The sequence below is a fragment of the Neofelis nebulosa genome, chromosome 6, assembly GCF_028018385.1.
Source record: "Neofelis nebulosa isolate mNeoNeb1 chromosome 6, mNeoNeb1.pri, whole genome shotgun sequence".
In the NCBI taxonomy this organism is placed as follows: Eukaryota; Metazoa; Chordata; class Mammalia; order Carnivora; family Felidae; genus Neofelis; species Neofelis nebulosa.
Genome location: NC_080787.1, coordinates 70113029 through 70129971, shown reverse-complemented (window position 1 = coordinate 70129971; position 16943 = coordinate 70113029). Strand labels below are relative to the sequence as shown.

Sequence of the window (16943 nt, the reverse complement as noted above, 5' to 3'; positions counted from 1 at the left end):
GTGTCATGTTAAATATGATTGGCTTTGTATAAAACTTTAGAAATACTTCCTTTGGAAAAATAAGGTATTGCTGTACTAATAGCAGGTTATCATGATGCCCTCACACTTATTAATATCAATATTCCATTGATCACAGATTCCGTTTTCTGTTATAAAATAACAAGTTATTTTCTAAGCCAGTATATCTTTCCTTACTCAGAATGAATGTATGTGTGGACAGAATTCTGACCAAAAGGGTTACCAGGAAGGGCTGACTCAACAGAGCTGTGGCTTCACATATTAGTTAGAAGAACAGATTTGAACCTTAATCTTCTAATCTGCCTGAGTCATTCAATTTCAAGTTGCTTTGCATGCACTTTTAGCTTATTTCTGAAGGTCATTCTGTTTCTTGCGATTCTTGTGTGTTTAGCCAGCTGATTTACTATCTGCTCACTGATATTTCACAACATTTGCAAAATTTGGTTTACTTTCCTTGAAGTTAAAGAGATAAAACTATGACATATCTTCTTTCCAAGTATTTAAATTTTATATATCAGCTTTTTACAGGCTTTTCCCAGAGGCAACATTACTCATAGCTTTTTTTTTTTAATAAAGCTGCTTTTTTGGCTCCCCTACAACAAGGCAATGAAAGAAGATTGATAAAGAAAATGTCATATGATTTGTAATCAGCATTTGACAACTTCACATACTATATACCTATCATTGAAATGACTTCTACAACTGAGTGAAACTGTACCCAAAAGTTTTAAGATGGAAAGTTAACATATAAAATGTAGAAAATTAAAGGAATTATGGAGACTGGTGGTCCTAGGATTTGAATACCAGAAAAGGCAATAACTCTGAATTGTAATAGTGGCTTTCAAAGCTCTTGAACAAATCACTTCATTCAATTGCCATCCATTCATTCCCCTCTTTAAAAATGTTTATAATAATACCCACATCTGTGGATATGTTCCAAGAATTACCCAATTATTAGGTTATAAAGCACTAGGAAATTTTAACTCTGCTGTGAAAACAATTAAGTGCATGCTAGCATATAAACATGACAGAAAACTGCATATTTACCTGTCTTTTTTTGTTTATATCTTGATCACTATCTGAGGACATCTGACAGTACAGCTGCCTAAAGTTAACAGGATATGGGAAAGTATGTCCAGACTATCCATTTTTTAAATTCCTTCCTAAAAATATTATTGCTCTTCCTCTGGAATATATTAATCATATACCACTTGCTCTTTAGAAAATATAAATAAAAACTACATCCTCTAACTTTCATAATTGTTAGAGAAATATTTATACTTCTCTTGGACGATAATTGATAAATGTTTCCTTCGAGGTACATCTTACTCAAAAACTCCTTGAATGCAGAAACCATGTTTATACATCTTGTAGACTCCCATAGCAACCAGGAAAGGGCCTCTCACATAATATGAAGCTCCATAAATATTTTTTTTCATAAATATTTCTTAAGCTGTTCTCTCTGCTTAGGACGGGGAATGAAAAATAAGTAAGACAAGGTTCCTGTTCTTAAGCAATGACACATATTATCATACTGTCTTAGATAACTCTAATACAATTTGCTATAATAAAAAATGGAAAAGGGAGAGATTGTTAAGAAATCAAAGCTGACAGTTTAGTCTAAGGACAAATAACTCATTATACACAAAAGAAGCAAATAGGTAGAGGGAATAACACAAGGAAAAACATTGTACGTATAAGGTTCAGTGAGTAGTCCAATGTGTAAAGCATAGAGCAGATGGCAGGAAGTGGTAGATGAGACTAGAAACAGGGTCCAGTTTGTAAAGGTCTCGCGTTGTATACCAAAGAGTTTGGATTTTATCCTAGAGACAAATGGTCTTCAAAGTGGGGTGCACTCACCCAAGAGCATATGTAAAATTATTCCAGGAAAAATCACAACATCTATTTATATTTATCTTTTCTCATCCTTTTACATTTTGAGTGTTTGATGAATGTAGTGTGTGTGTGTGTGTGTGTGTGTGTGTGTGTGTGTTATAAAGAAAAATACATGTGTTGGGTGCATATTCATAATTTTTATTGATGGAGTACACAATCAAAAAATGTGAAGACCTAGGCAATAAGCTACCACTGAAAGGCTTTTTTTTAATTTAAAATTTTAAAAATCAGATTTATATCTTAGAGAGATAACATTGAGGTACATATAGATGATATAGGGAAAAGAATTGTTTTCAGCCTTATTGAAATATTATTGACATATAGCATACATAAGTTTAAAGTGTTCAATATTTATATGATACATGTATATATTGCAAAATGAATATCACAATAGTTAACATTCTATCCTATCCTATATCCTTCTATCCTATCCTTCTATCCTATCACATAATTACCTTTGTGTGTGTGTATGTCTGTAGTGATTACATTTAAGATCTACTCTCTTAACTACTTTTTTTAAAGTTTATTTATTTAATCTCTACACCCAACATGGGGCTCAAAGTCACAACCCAGAGATCAAGAATCACCCACTCCTCTAACTGAGCCAGCCAGATGCCCCAACAACTTTTAATTATATAACACAGTATTATTAATTATACTCCCATGCTACACATTACATTAGAATTTATTGTTATAACTGGGAGTTTGTACCCTTTGACTGACATCTCCATTTTCCTTACTGCCCCCAGCCCCTGGCAACCACCATTGTACTATTTCTAGGAGTTCAGCTTTTTTAGATCCTGCATATATGCAAAACATACAGTATTTGTGTTTCTCTGTGTGACCTATTTCACTTAATATAATGCCCTCAAGGTCCATCCATGTTGTCACAAAAGACAGATTCCTTTCTTTTTATGGTTAAATAATATTCCATATTCTTTCACATTCATATTCCATACTCACTTCAATATTCCATTTTATATATGTTACATATCACATTTTCTTTATCCATTTCTCTGTTGATGGCTCCTTAGGTTGTTTCTAGATCTTGGCTATGGTGAATAATGCTGCAAAAAAAAAAAAAAAAAAAAATGCTGCAATGAACATCGGGGGTGCAGATATCTCTTTGAGATAGTATTTTCATTTCCTTCTGATATATACCCAGTTCTGTTGTTAATTTTTTGAGGAATCTCCATACTGTTTTTCACAGCAGCTGTACCAGTTTGTTCCCACCACCAATGGTGCATGAAAGTCCCTTTTATCTCTAATCCTCACCAATACTTATCTCTTGTCTTTTTGATAATAGCCATTCTGATAGATGTGAGATGATATCTTATTGTGGTTTTTTGATTCATATTTCCCTGATGATCAGTGATGTTGAGCATCTTTTCATGTACCTTTTGGCAATTTACATGTCTTCTTTGGAAATATGTCTACACAAGTCCTTTGTCTAGTTTTTAATACTATTGCTTGGTTTTAGTTTTGCTATTGAGTTGTATACGTTCCATATATATTTGGATATTAACCCCTTACCAGACAGATGGTTTGCAAATATTTTCTCCAATTTTGTAGGGTATCTTTATATTTTGCTGATTGTTTCTTCTGCCATGCAGAGCATTTTAGTTTGATATAGCTCCACTTATTTAAGTTTTTATTTTGTTGCTTATGCTTTGGGTGTCACGTCCAAAAAAAAAAATCATTGCAATGACAGATGTCAAGGAGATCTTTTGGGAATTTTACAGTTTCAGGTCTCACATTTAAGTCTTTAATTTATTTCAAGTTAAATTTTGTGAGTAGTGTAATATAGGGGTCCAATTTCATTCTTTTGCATATAGTTATCCACTTTTCCAACACCATTTATTAAAGAAACTATCCTTTCCCCATTGACTATTCTTGGCTCCCTTGTCAAACATTAGTTGACCATATAGGTGAAGGTTTATTTCTGAGCTCTCAAGTCTGTTCTATTGGCCTCTGTGTCTATTTTTAATGCCAGTACCATACTATTTTGATTATGATAGCCTTGTAATAAAATTTGAAATCAGAATTTCAAAAAGATAATGTAAGAGAGAAATATTTTTAAAAAAGAAAGAAAGAAAAGAAAAAGAGAAGTATGGAGAAAAGAACAGAGTGGAGAGAAACCTTAGACTTAAAAAAAAAATTTTTTAGTGTTTATTTATTTTTGAGAGAAAGGGAGAGAGAGACAGAGTGCAAGCAGGGGAGAGGCAGAGAGAGAGGGAAACACAAAATCTGAAGCAAGCTCCAGGCTCTGAGCTCTCAGTACAGAGCCCAATGCAGGGATCGAACCCACGAACCATGAGATCATGACCTGAGTCAAAGTCGGATGCTTAACCGACAGCCACCAAAGCACCCTGAAACCTTAGACTTAATGGAAATTTTTCTATCAATCATATCTTTTAAAAATATTTTAACATTCCTCCGTAAATAATTATACCTAAGTCACTAAGTTTAGTTGATACCCTTGTATAAGTTACAAAGATATGAGAAAAAAAATGGTTATAGAAATTTAACTCACATAACTGTATGAGGAAAAGATCTCCAGATGGTGAAGAGTTTCTTTATAAATAATAATGTGATACAATTTAAAGAAAATAATTACTAAATCCTAGAGATTCAAACCCATAAAGTGACAAAGAATTTCTAAATTAACCCTCAGAAATCAATTCTCAGATGATTGTCAAGTTTGGCAAAAAACAAAACAAAACAAAATATTGAATAAAACATTTCAATTACCAATACAACTCAATAATCATGATAATTACTGATTATTTATCTTAGCGAAAAAGCTAGGAAAAAGAAATGATGATTTTATAGGACCACACTGTTCATCCAAAAATTGTTATAAGGTTTAATATTTCTAAATTTAGTGGTTCAAATATTGTCCTCCATTCAAATTTTTACTCCCTCTATATTTCTATCTACTTGTAATTCTCACCTTAGTAGTCTCACCAAGGCCAAAATAATAAGGCACTGTGAAACATGATAAGCACAGTGAAAGAACAGATGCTAGGAGCTGCATAGCCTGCAAAGGTAAATAAGATGTGGTCCCAGCTCCTAGGAAACCCAAAGTCTTAAAAGGGAACTAAGACAGTTACACAGCCAACTACTAACTACTTAACTCCAGAGAGAATGTGATATGTATTTTTAAAAAGGTATAATGAAAGTCAAAGGGAGTTCCTAGCATGGGTAAGCTCATTTTGCAAAACAAACTTAACAATAAAAATTGTAATAGCTAACATATATTGAAACTTACTACCTACCATGTACTGTGATTTATATGCATTACATTATTTAATCCTTACAAAAACCCTATGAGGTTGTTTCTACTATTATCTTCAGTTTATGGAGGAGGAAAACAGCTAAAATCTTTTGAACTTGGCACTCTGCCCAGATGTCTTTTTTGTTTTGTTTTGTTTTCCCTATCCAAAGACATTATTCTGGGAGCACCTGGGTGGCTTAGTCAGTTAGACATCCAACTCTTGGTGTAGGCTCAGGTCATGACTTCACGTCATGGTTTGAGTTCAAGCCCCACTGTCAGCATGGAGACTGCCTAGGATTCTCTCTCTCTCTCTCTCTCTCTCTCTCTCTCTCTCTCTCTCTCTTCCCCTCCTCCGCACTCTCTGTCTCTCACAATAAACTTAAAAAAAAAAAAATTAAAGGCATGAGGGAAAAATAAACCCTCATATGGTCTAGAGCTGCTCTGTCCAATATGGTGTCCACTCCACATGTGGTAACTGAATGCTTGAAACATGGCTGATCCTAATGATGATGTGCTATAAGTGCAAAATACACAGAGATATTGAAGATTTAGTACTAGAAAAAGAGTGTAACATATCTCACTAATAGTTTTATATTGATTAGATGTTGAATTGATAAAATTTGATATAATGTTAAATAATATATAGTATAAAATTCATCTCACCTTTTTTGTTTCTTAAGTTTTAATGTAGCTATTAGAAATGTTAAATTACATATGTAGCTTTCACTATATTTCTATTCAAAGCATCAGTTTAGAGTGTTGGTAAAACAAGGAATTACCAACCAAAAAATAAATAACATTGACAACAATCCTCTATGGTAGTGAGCAATCAGGAAGTAAATGCCAGAAATGAGGGCAAAAAAAGATGCCATCTTATGCTTTTTTTTTTTTTTTTTAATTTCTCTCTGGAACATTATAAAACAACACAAAAGTATTTTCTCTGGGTTTAGAATCAATGACAATGCAGTAGCAAGAAATACATCCAGCACCATCTTGGTTTCTAACATCATTCATTTTGGAGAAATGGCAGGAGCAGAGGCTATACAGGCTGAGCCTAGAATCTGTTTGTTTATTTTGAGAGAGAGAGAGAGAGATGGGGAGGGGCAGAGGGAGAGAGAGAATCTTAAGCAGGCTCCATGCTCAGGGTAGAGCCCAACGTAGGGCTTGATCCCACTACCTTGGGATTACGACCTGAGCCAAAATCAAGAGTCAGATGCTCAACTGACAGCCACAGAGAAGCCCTTAAAACATCTTACTATACCAGAAAGTAAGGTAGAAATAAAAACAAAACACAACAATGGAGACATGCAAAAGGGACACAGGACACAGGAAAGATCTTCCAATCACCAACTTGGAACAATTCGAGCAACAAAATAAGTAACATAGTGTTGCATTATAACCCAAAGTATAAAATAAATAACCATGGGCCTGTAATATAGATAAATACTTGAATGAATGAATGACTATGAGAGAATACACAAATCTCCCATACAAAAGAATTCTGCTCTTCAAAGACTTAGAGAATAACTCCCCTATCCCTTAAGTGTAAGCTGCATTACTGACTTCTACCAAAGAAAAAAGTTGGAAAGGGAGGAGGGGAAAAGGAGTAACTTTACAGGGGGGAAAAGCTGACAAACATGATCTCAGGCATGTGATGAGGCTTAACATCACCAGTGATAATCATTAGTGATAAGTTATATTGACAGCACATTCCCTTGAAATTACAGGATGAAAATGGCACTTTACCTCTGCAGTCTTCCCCCAGTCCAATTACAAGAAAAAACATCAAACAAACCCAAATTGAGAGACTTTCTACAAAAACTACCAGTACTCTACAAAATTGGCAAGGTCAACAAAAACAAAGAAAGTCTGAGAAACCATCAGTCTACAGGAGCCTAAGGAGACACAATGACTAAATGTAAGTGTTATCCTGGATGGGATCCTAGGACAGAAAAAGAACATTAGGTAAAAACTGAAGGAATCTGAATAAAATAGGAACTTCAGTTTAATGACCTATCAATATTGGCTAATCAGCTGTGACCAACATATCAAAGTATTGTAAGATCTTAAGAAGTCAAACCAGGTAAAAAGTAGAGAGCACTCACTGTACTATCTCTGCAACTTTCCTATAAACCTAAAACTCTTAAAATAAAAAGCATATTTTTTAAAACGAGGGAGGCCTCTTCTGGTTTGAAATTTTTCATATATGTTGGAATCCTTATTCCAAGTCTTCTATAAACTTGTTATTCATTGCTTCTTAGCAATACAGAATCTCAGGCCCATTCCAGATGTATTAGGGTTTCCTAGAGAAACAGAACCGAGAGAGAGAGAGAGAGAGAGAGAGAGAGAGAGAAGAGTTATATAAGGAATTGGCTCATGCAATTATGAAAGCTGGGAAGTCAAATCTGCAGTGTGAGCCTGCAGCCTAGACACCCAGGAGAGACTGTGTTGCAAATGATGTGTAAAGGCAGTCTGCTGGACAACTACCCCTTGGCTGGGGAGTGGGGTCTTTTGTTCTATTCAGGCCTTAGATTGAATAAATTCAACCCACATTATAGAGGGCAATCTGCTTTAGCCAGAGCTCACTGATTTAAATGTTAACCTCATCCAAAACACCCTGCAGGCTGACACATAAAATTAACTGTCACACCAGAGCTGATAGATCCGAATTCGCATTTTAAGAGGCTCTGCGGGGTAATTTCACCCACAGTCAAGTTTGAGTGGCATTGCTGTAGAAGACTCCAAAAAGGCCAGAATCCCACCCCCTACCCACCTTGAAGAGCTTAGAATCTGCATTGTCATTTCAGTAACTCAGAAACAAGGCTTGATTTGTTGTTGTTTTCACTTGGTAACTCTCCTGGCATTTACTGATCTGGAGGTGAGAGAGAACCTCAGAAATCTTCACCCTCCGTGCTGGGTAAGGTTAACCCTCCTATTTGGTCCCTCATGGATCTCACCAAGCCTCTGACCTGGTTTTTACTGGTCTGTGAGTCTTCCCCGACTACACTGAACTCCCCAAGGTCATCTACCACATCTTATTTTTCCCTTCTCCAGGACTTTATTACTCACGATAACAGCTCAACTGAAACCTGTGGTCAGGACCGCAGGCCCACCTCCGTCCCACTCCCACTGCCCCATCCCCCAATTCCCCACCCCACCCCCTAGGCAGACTGGTCCCTTTTACTCTTTCCCAGGGTCAGCAAATGCCAGAAGTTGCTATTCGAATTAGAACTAGGGAGACATTACACACACATATTAGAGGATTCTATAAATTGAATCATATGAAACTGACAACATTGGCTTTTTTGACCCACAAAATCAGCTATTTCATAGGAACGAACAATATGTGTCCATTCAGTTTTTTCCTCCTCAAAAGCTGCTTTAGGGACAATATGCTGGGCGGGTAGATAGTACCAGGATTGCTGATATTCATGGCAATTTACTGCCGATAAATGAACGTCAAATACACACCACCCACTTCTAAATTTGCTCCAAGCCCTCCCCTTAATTATGCGCGATTCAAGTCGTTGCCTCCTCAAGGGTCCCATTCAATCCGGGTCCCGCAGGAGCAGCCGCTAAGCTTTACAAGGGAGCACAAGAGGGGTTTTCCTCAGAACACCGACGATCCGACAAGCCCAGAGCCCCAGGGCCGAGAAAACACTGACCTCGCCCCGCCAGGCCACAACTCCCAGAATTCTGCTTTCCCCCGCCCAACCCCTCCAGAGTTGCCCGAACCTAAGATGGCGGCGGCGGAGGAGGCGGTGCAGCCGCCTGTGGGCGGTGCCGCGGTGACGAACGCAGCCGAGGGGCGGTGCCAGGCCCGGGGCTGTGCCCGCGCGGCCCAGGCCTTCGGCTGTCGGGCCGCCGCTCTCCTTTCTGCAGGTATCGCACGCCTGCTCCTCGGAGGCGTCATGAGGTCCCCGGTTCGGGGCCTGGCCTCCAGCGATGGCGAGGAGGGCTCAGATAGGACGCCCTTGCTGCAGAGCACCCCGCGGGTGGAAGCCGGTGAGTAGCGAAGCTATCCGAGGGCGGGGGTGGCCAGGGTATGCTCGTCCTTGGCAGATGGGACCAGAGCTGCTGCCCCTCAAGGGGTCTTGAGAAAGGGAAGCCAAGGCGCGAGGGAATTCGAGGAGCGGGATCCATTCCCCGCCCTGCTCAGCCCCCTCCTGCCCAGGTGCCCAGAAGCTGCTCTGGGGTCTGGCGGGGACCTTGAGGCCAGGCAGGGCTGAAGTCTCGGGTGGGGCCTCGGCAGGTGCAGCCCTGAAGGGTCTGGGCGGGAGATGCTGGGCGGCGCAGGCGCTGGGCTCCTGGCAGTTTTCGATAACATCAAGCGGGGCACCCTGTGGAAGAATGCATTGGAGGAGAACCTGCAAATCAATGGGCAAAGGGCCGGGCAGAGGACCCGGTGTAAGAGCAAACTGGGAGAGATGCCTGCAGATGGGTGGGCAAAGGGTTGGACGGAACTGGTAGGTCTCCTTCCCTGTCACCGCCAGGTTTCCGCAGCTGCTGTCCGCCAACTTGTAATCTGGTAGCTCCTGGGGCGGGGAGGGGAGACCGAAAAACAGGATTGAGGTTAACATGTTGTGTGTATACGGAGGAAAACTTGCATAACCCAGCGAATATCTTGAACTTGTGCACACATTTTTTTTTTCCGTATGGTAGTCTACGATTACATCGTAGCAGTCCACGATTTAAGTTAGAAAACAATTTAGTTATTCTCAGGATATCTATAAAGCTCTAAGATAACTTGTCAAAGGCCTTGCAACAAATAGAAGTACTTAACGTATCTTCCGTGAATTTGGGGAAGTTAAAATATATTACTATTTAATATTTTTTAAATGTAACTACTTTGAAAGTAATTAAAAATAAAGAACAACTCCGTTTGCAGGCATTCTGTAGTTTCAAAGATGTGTGCATGAGAAACAGAGTTGAATTAGAAATTTGACTTTCCTGACCAAGAATAGGGTAGTCCTGTGGTATCTTTTTTATTTGTTTTTAACATTACCAGATGGTGGCAGTAGATGTGGCAACGTCAGAGCTCCATCCAGCAGCTGGGAGCTTATTTTAGAGGAGGCTCAGTGTAAATACTGTACCAGTGACATTTTACCTAGAAATTGGACTTAGTTCCGTAAACTGCACTTTTTCTGTGGCATAGCTGTTAGCTTTCTATAATTTTCTTCTGTAAAATAATCTATTACGGAAATACAGAAACAAATGCCATAATCAAGATATTCCCTAGAGACTACTATATTCTGTTGCAGTTGAGAAAATATATATGTCTGTACCTTATCTATGCCTAAGTGTATACTTCTGATTTTAAGAAGAGAAAAGCTGATAAAATATCAGTTGTAAAATTTTACAGTAGTAAAAAGAACTTAGAAACTACCATCTGGTGGTGCATTGTATACCTAGACATCTGAGGGCCACAGAGGTTACATCCCAAAGGTTGCATGTAGCCACATTTGTGTTATATTTGAGAAATTCGTATTTGAAAAATGCTTAATCATTTTTACTTGATCCGTCACAAATTTACAAGTTCCCTACTCCACCATCAGTAAGAGGACATGGTTTTAAATTATACATAGTGTTTCTTTATTAAGAGAGCTAAAATTAAGATATGTTTCTTTAGTGTTAAGAATTAATACCACTCAGGTTGATGTAATATGATGGAATTTTCAGTAACCCAATTATTGTTTGCCTCTTAAGCATCTGCTTTTACTCAGCCTGGTGGATTTCAGAGATGCACACCAAAATGATGGGGAAAAGCTGGCCCAACACTGATAAACAATAGGAAGTCTATAGATTTTTCTGCTTAATTTAGGTAGGAGGAAGGGAGGGAACTAAGCAAGGAAGAGCAAAGCTTCCCCTCCCACACATAAAAATGCATTCCTCACACTTTATACCAGTTGAAGGTTTACTTTTGTATGAATGACATGTGCCTTATATTTGATTGAGTGGATTATCAGAATACTGTTGCACCAAAAATGTGTTCACTTAGGAAAAACGAGTTTTAGGGCTTCTAAGACATTTCTTTGTGTTTAAAGACAGAGCATGGATCTGGAGCCAGAGTGCCTAACTAACTTCCAAACCCAGCTCTGCTAACTTGTTCTGTGAGCTTTAGTAGAAATTACCTAAGCTCTCTATGCATTCCTTATCAATAAATCAAGGAAAATAGTATACCTAACTTACAGGGTTATTGTAAGGATTAAATGAGCTAATAGGAAGTGCCTAGAAGAGTTTGGCACATAGTAAATGTTACTATTACTATTATTATCATTATCATTATCATTATCAGTGAAGACCATTTGGATTTTGCATTCCTCAGAGAACCTCGGCACAGTAAAATGACGTCCCCATTCTTCAGGGTCACACTCTATTGGAACTTGTGATTCCTAACTTGTAACAGTTCATTCTATGCTTTGTTTTCATTAATAGGGAGAGTGGTGTTTCCTTTTGTTTTTTGCCTCTACTGTTCTGTTGCAGGGGTTACATTCAGGGCTCAATTACATAAGCACTGAGTTTCACAAATATACTTTGTGTATTAAATGTAAGGTATGGCGTGCTGGTAGAGAGCAACCATGTTATAGAACGAAGGCAAATGGCCTTGGGTCATTGGGTCATTTGGGTCATGTTGTGTAACTGAATCCATGTTAGTGGAATTTGGTGTTTTCACATAAATGGATATTAATTTGGGAGCTAAGAATACATAAAGATTTATCAGGAATTAATTACCCATAAGGCAGAGTAAGACTAGTTGAATATTACCCTTTTTAAAGGCAAAACATATTGTATTTATGTTAAAGATTTTTTTTTTATGTTTATTTTTGAGACAGAGAGAGTGTGAGCAAGGGAGGGGCAGAGAGAGAGGAGGACAGAAGATCTGAAGCGGGGCTCCGTACTGACAGCAGCGAGCCCAATGTAGGGCTCGAACTCACAAATTACAAGATCATGATGTGAACTAAGTCAGACACTCAACCGACAGAGCCACCCAGTCACCTTCAAGATTTTTATTTTTTTTTAATCTCTATGCCAAACATGGGGCTTGAACTCACAACCCCAAGATCAAGAGCCAGTCAGGCACCCTAATAGGAAATTTTTTTGTAATGCAGTTCTTGGGCCAAGGGTGCTCACTGTGTCCAGTGCCCCCCTTCCTTTAGGGAAAATCATCATCTGCATGGGTCAGTGCTCCCAACCATGAATTTTCCACCTGAGTCTCTCCCTCACTACTCAGTACTTCCTTGCTTCTTCCCACTGCCAAACCCTTCCACAATGAATAAATGCCTGGCATTCTAAGATTTTCACCAGCCTTCCCTCCACCCACACATCCTTGCTTCTACAGAAACCTGGCCTTCTGGGCATATCACTTTCACTCCTCACTGCTGCCTCAAGGAGTTATTATTTTCTCTTGCCGTGTGTTAATTGATGAGATTGACTCTTCCTTATTCCACATGGATGATGCTTCCAGACAATTACCCTTCACTCTCAATGCCCGGTGACTTCCTACTCATTGATGAAGACTAGTATAAATGTCCTTTCTCCAAGAGGCCTTCCCGGACCCCCCACCCACACATACACACACACAAGCAATTTAATGTGACTCCTTTGCCTCTTGTTACACACATATATGGTGGCACTCTATCTTATGGGTATAACTTTATCCAGGGTGAACAGGAAAGGAACTCACTTCTACTGAGTGTTTACCATAACTTCCCTAGAGTATTTCATTTAATCCACACACAACCCAGTGAGGTGCATTGTGGTTGCCTCATTCTAAGAGCCAAGAAACCTGAGAATGAAAACTATTAAGTAACTTCCCCAAAAACACAGACGATGAGATTCAGGACTGAGATTCATTCTCAGGTCTGCTTTTCTCTAAATTAGACTGTGTTCTTTCAAGTACACCCACTCCACATTCCTAAGTTTAAACCATATTTTAGAAGCTGGTGTTTGTTTTGATGGGTGCTCTGTTCGTTATGCAAGCATGATTTTGCTTTGAACTAGATTTCAAGGTGGCAGATGCCCGATGGATGTTCTGTCTCTTCATGATGCAAGCATTCTTTTGTTGGACCAATTTCAAACATTATCCAGATTCACAGGCACATCTTGTCTAATCATCATACTTTCTTGAAATAAAATTTTTCTGACTGATTTGTAAGCAATAACCATTTTTATAAAGTAGCAACCATGTATTTTTAGTATCTCTTAAAACCTCATAGTCATACACTTTGTGACATCTGTGTTTTTTTTATTTTCTGATTATTGACCGTGCCCCCAGAAAGTTAAAATTGCCTGATCCATAACTTCTTTGTCATATTTTCAAGTAATACCACCAACTTATAGCCCTACATCTTCTTCATAGGATAAGGTATATCAAAATCCAGGGGCGCCTGGGTGGCTCAGTCTGTTAAGCATCTGACTTCGGCTCAGGTCATGATCTTGTGGTTCATGAGTTCGAGCCCTGTGTTGGGCTCTGTGCTAACAGCTCAGAGCCTAGAGCCTGCTTCAGATTCTGGGTCTCCCTCTCTCTGCCCCTCCCCCACTTGCACTCTGTCTCTCTATCTCTCTCTCTCAAAAATAAAAACAAAACATTAAAATTTTTTACAAAAAGGGTATGTCATAGTCCAAATAAAGCATCACGTGGGGAGAAACTGATTACAATAAAATATGGTAACAGCAAATAGGATAGAAAGGAGTAATAACATTACAAGTCAGAATAGCATAAAATAAAGTTGTCTGGACTAATCAGTAAGCTGAATTACTAGTAACTTCCCCCCTTCCTTTCACTTACTGCCACATCTAATATGTAGGCAAGGCCAGTCAGTTCTGCTTTTAAATTTATCTCAAATCTGCCCATTTCTCTCCATTGCCTCTGCTTTATCCTAGTTAAAGCCACCTTCATCTCTTTCCTGAAAAACTCTAATAGTCCCTTAAGTGATTTTTCTGAGTCTACATCTTCTACCATGATTCACACGTTTCTCCCTTTGTAATTTACACACAGCAACCAGAGAAGCTCTTGAAACCACAATTACCTGTTGTCACTCCTCTGCTGAAGTAGGTAATGAACTTTGTAAATAATACTTTGGCAAAGCAGACAGTACATATATCTGGAGTTTTCTTACTCCAAATTACACCGAGTAACACATTTTGGTTGTCCAAATTTGGCAAGATTATGAGGCCCCATCCAGATTTCTTTGTATTACTGGCACAGAGCAATGATAAAACATGCCTTGCACTAGCCAAAGCTTCCCTAACTAGATAGCAGCCCATTGGTTGGAGCAGAGAGCAAACGTTTCTAGATTCAGGTAACACAGACAGCATGAATGGAGCTTTAGAAATACAGTTCTCACAGATCTAGGTCTAACAATGGCAGTGGTGCCATAATTCTAATAGCTGTATTCCTCCAAAAGGAGTCAATTGAAAAGTTCTGTCATAAGTGATGTAATGCCTACACAGAAGAAACACTGATAGCAGTTGTTAAGTGTCTGAAGGCTTATAGGAAAGTGAGTTTGATCATAGTATTTAAGAACATCCCTAAGTATAGTCATGCCATATTCATTAATGCTTCCGTCTGAATCAGTCAGTCTGAATCAGTACCAAAACCTTTGTACTCTGAAAAACATATTTTTGTTTGCGGGTAGGTAAATGAAAACACCAGGATTCCTGAGTAGGGGAAAAATGTGTATGTAGTATTAATATGTAATTACCCAAATAAAGCATACTTATATTCATATATAGGTATTGAACCAAGTAAAACAGATGTTCGTGTCTTTCAACAGCTATTTCTCTCTCAGTGCTTACCAAACTTAAAGGTGTAAGACCCTGGATTAGCCACTCTCTCTGTCACTAAGGGATCAATCAACCTTAACTTCCTAAATTCCTGTCCCCTCTCCAATTCTGCAACTCTGTAAAAGAAGCAAAAGACAGAATAATGTGCATACGCCTGTAATTACAGTAAAAAATAGATCAAAACTCCTCCTCTCACATGATCTTTCTTTCATTGGTTCCTCCAGCCATTCCGCCTTCATTTTTTTTTTTTTTATCCTTGTGGTACCTTCACTTACTTCCCTTTTTAATGTGGGCCCTTTAAGCATGATCAACTGAGCAACTGTCACAGATGCTGCAACTGTCATAGATTCTGCAAGTTTGCTTCTGGATTCTTAAACACATTTAGTTTAGGAGGACCTTAAGTGTTAATCATGGCTTCTGATTCAAACCCAGCCTCTGAGGATACTTTTCAAGGTAAGAAATTTATCAAGAGGAGTTTCAGGCCCTAGCCTTGGCAGAAAATTTTTGTGCTGTGCTACAATTACAGTGAGATGGCCGCTAATCCATAGTCAGTAAGTAGTATGTGTGCTATGCTGTGGTGAATACTCTAGTACTTATCGGCCATGCTTCAGATAGTTTTTCAGAAACAGTGATGCCATTAAACCCCTTATCTGTTTTTCTCATATCTTTGTCAACTGACAGTTCTGAGGCTGTAATGGAGATCTTTCTGAGCAGAGTTGGTAAAGCTATTGCCTTCGTGTTTTAAAAAACTGTCTTATAGTTCAGGCTCTCATGTGTTACATGTTTATCAAAACTACAGCTGCTGAGAACAAATTCTCTTTGATAAATGTTTTCAGAGATGCTCAACCTGAGATTATTCTCAGAAAAATATTCATGATTTATGAATTTGCGTACTTCTAAAAAGTAACCGTTTTAGTAATTTAGACAATATCATCTAAGTTATTCTTCTAGTGAAAGTTGTGCCCCAATATTTATTTCAGCTCCAGTGTGCGGCTCTGCTCGTTATAACTTAGCAGTGTTGGCGTTTTTTGGTTTCTTCGTTCTCTATGCATTACGGGTGAATCTGAGCGTGGCATTGGTGGATATGATAGATTCAAATACGACTTTAGCAGATAATAAAACTTCCAAGGAGTGTGCAGAGCATTCTGCTCCCATAAAAGTTCTTCATAATCAAACGGTAAGTGCTACTTTATAAACAGTCTTATTCCTAAAATATGACCAAGTTAAGATACTGAAAAGTCTTTCTTCATCCTATAGAAACCATCAACACTTGATTCATGTAAGCTGAGTCTTTTTCCTTTGTGTTTTTCCAGGAACTAGTTGAACAGTAACGTAACTACAGCTACTGCTACTTGGTGTAATACACCTTGATCTGTTTGAAAAGTAGTTTTTCAGTTTCCTCTATAAACATACCAACCATCCTTGAAGATAATTTGGAAAAACCCGTTTAGCATACCAGAAAATTTGATTGTTTTAGACGTTGCTGAATAATTTTTATGGGACTTTTGTTCAATAGCTGTTTTGCTTAAAAGGTTATGGTTGCAGGAAAGCTTGGGTCATCTGCAGTATGAAAAATAAGAACAGGTCAGTCTTTTAGGACATTCTTTTTCTAAAACTTACGTTATGCTTAACCTAAACTGCTGAAGTCACTTTGTCTGCTTCATGTTATAGTAGAATTGAGAAGTGTGTGCTCATCATTTGTTCAGAATTGAGTTTTATATACTTTAAACACTTTATTTTGCTTATCAGAGAGAAAAGGAGAAAAGGCTGGTGTCCTTTTTTATGAGTATATTTTCATCCATTCCCAGGGTTCACAAAGAAGCCAGATCACACTTGGGCTAGTCTCCTCTGCCATTTATAAACAAGAGCATTCAAGCATAGGAAGTTTTTGCCTAAACAAGCATACATACAAAATAGTGACTTACCAAAAAAAATTTTATTGGACTTTAATAATGTTGCTGAATTC

General features: G+C 38.3%; 2 protein-coding genes across 7 annotated transcripts in view; one reads left to right on the top strand and one right to left on the bottom strand.

Moving 5' to 3' along the window:
* CD109 (CD109 molecule) overlaps positions 1 to 8965 on the bottom strand; it is a 168080-nt gene extending 159115 nt beyond the window's left edge. For 2 of the 3 annotated variants that reach the window (XM_058734481.1, XM_058734483.1), the window contains exons 1-2: positions 7297 to 7479; positions 2878 to 2981 (exon numbers count right to left, since the gene is read on the bottom strand). The gene's annotated coding sequence lies outside the window, so the exon portion shown is untranslated. Of the gene's footprint in view, positions 1 to 2877; positions 2982 to 7296; positions 7480 to 8856 lie in introns of those variants that run through there. The other variant, XM_058734482.1, reaches the window with a different exon arrangement.
* A 31-nt stretch (positions 8966 to 8996) lies between these two features.
* The window catches only part of SLC17A5 (solute carrier family 17 member 5), a 52087-nt gene continuing 44140 nt past the window's right edge, over positions 8997 to 16943 (top strand). Inside the window, exons 1-2 of one of the 4 annotated variants that reach the window (XM_058734486.1) lie at positions 8997 to 9196; positions 15958 to 16154. In XM_058734486.1, coding sequence (XP_058590469.1) covers positions 9103 to 9196; positions 15958 to 16154 — 291 coding nt within the window. In that variant the 5' untranslated portion in view covers positions 8997 to 9102. Of the gene's footprint in view, positions 9197 to 15318; positions 15431 to 15957; positions 16155 to 16943 lie in introns of those variants that run through there. The other 3 variants (XM_058734484.1, XM_058734487.1, XM_058734488.1) reach the window with 3 other exon arrangements.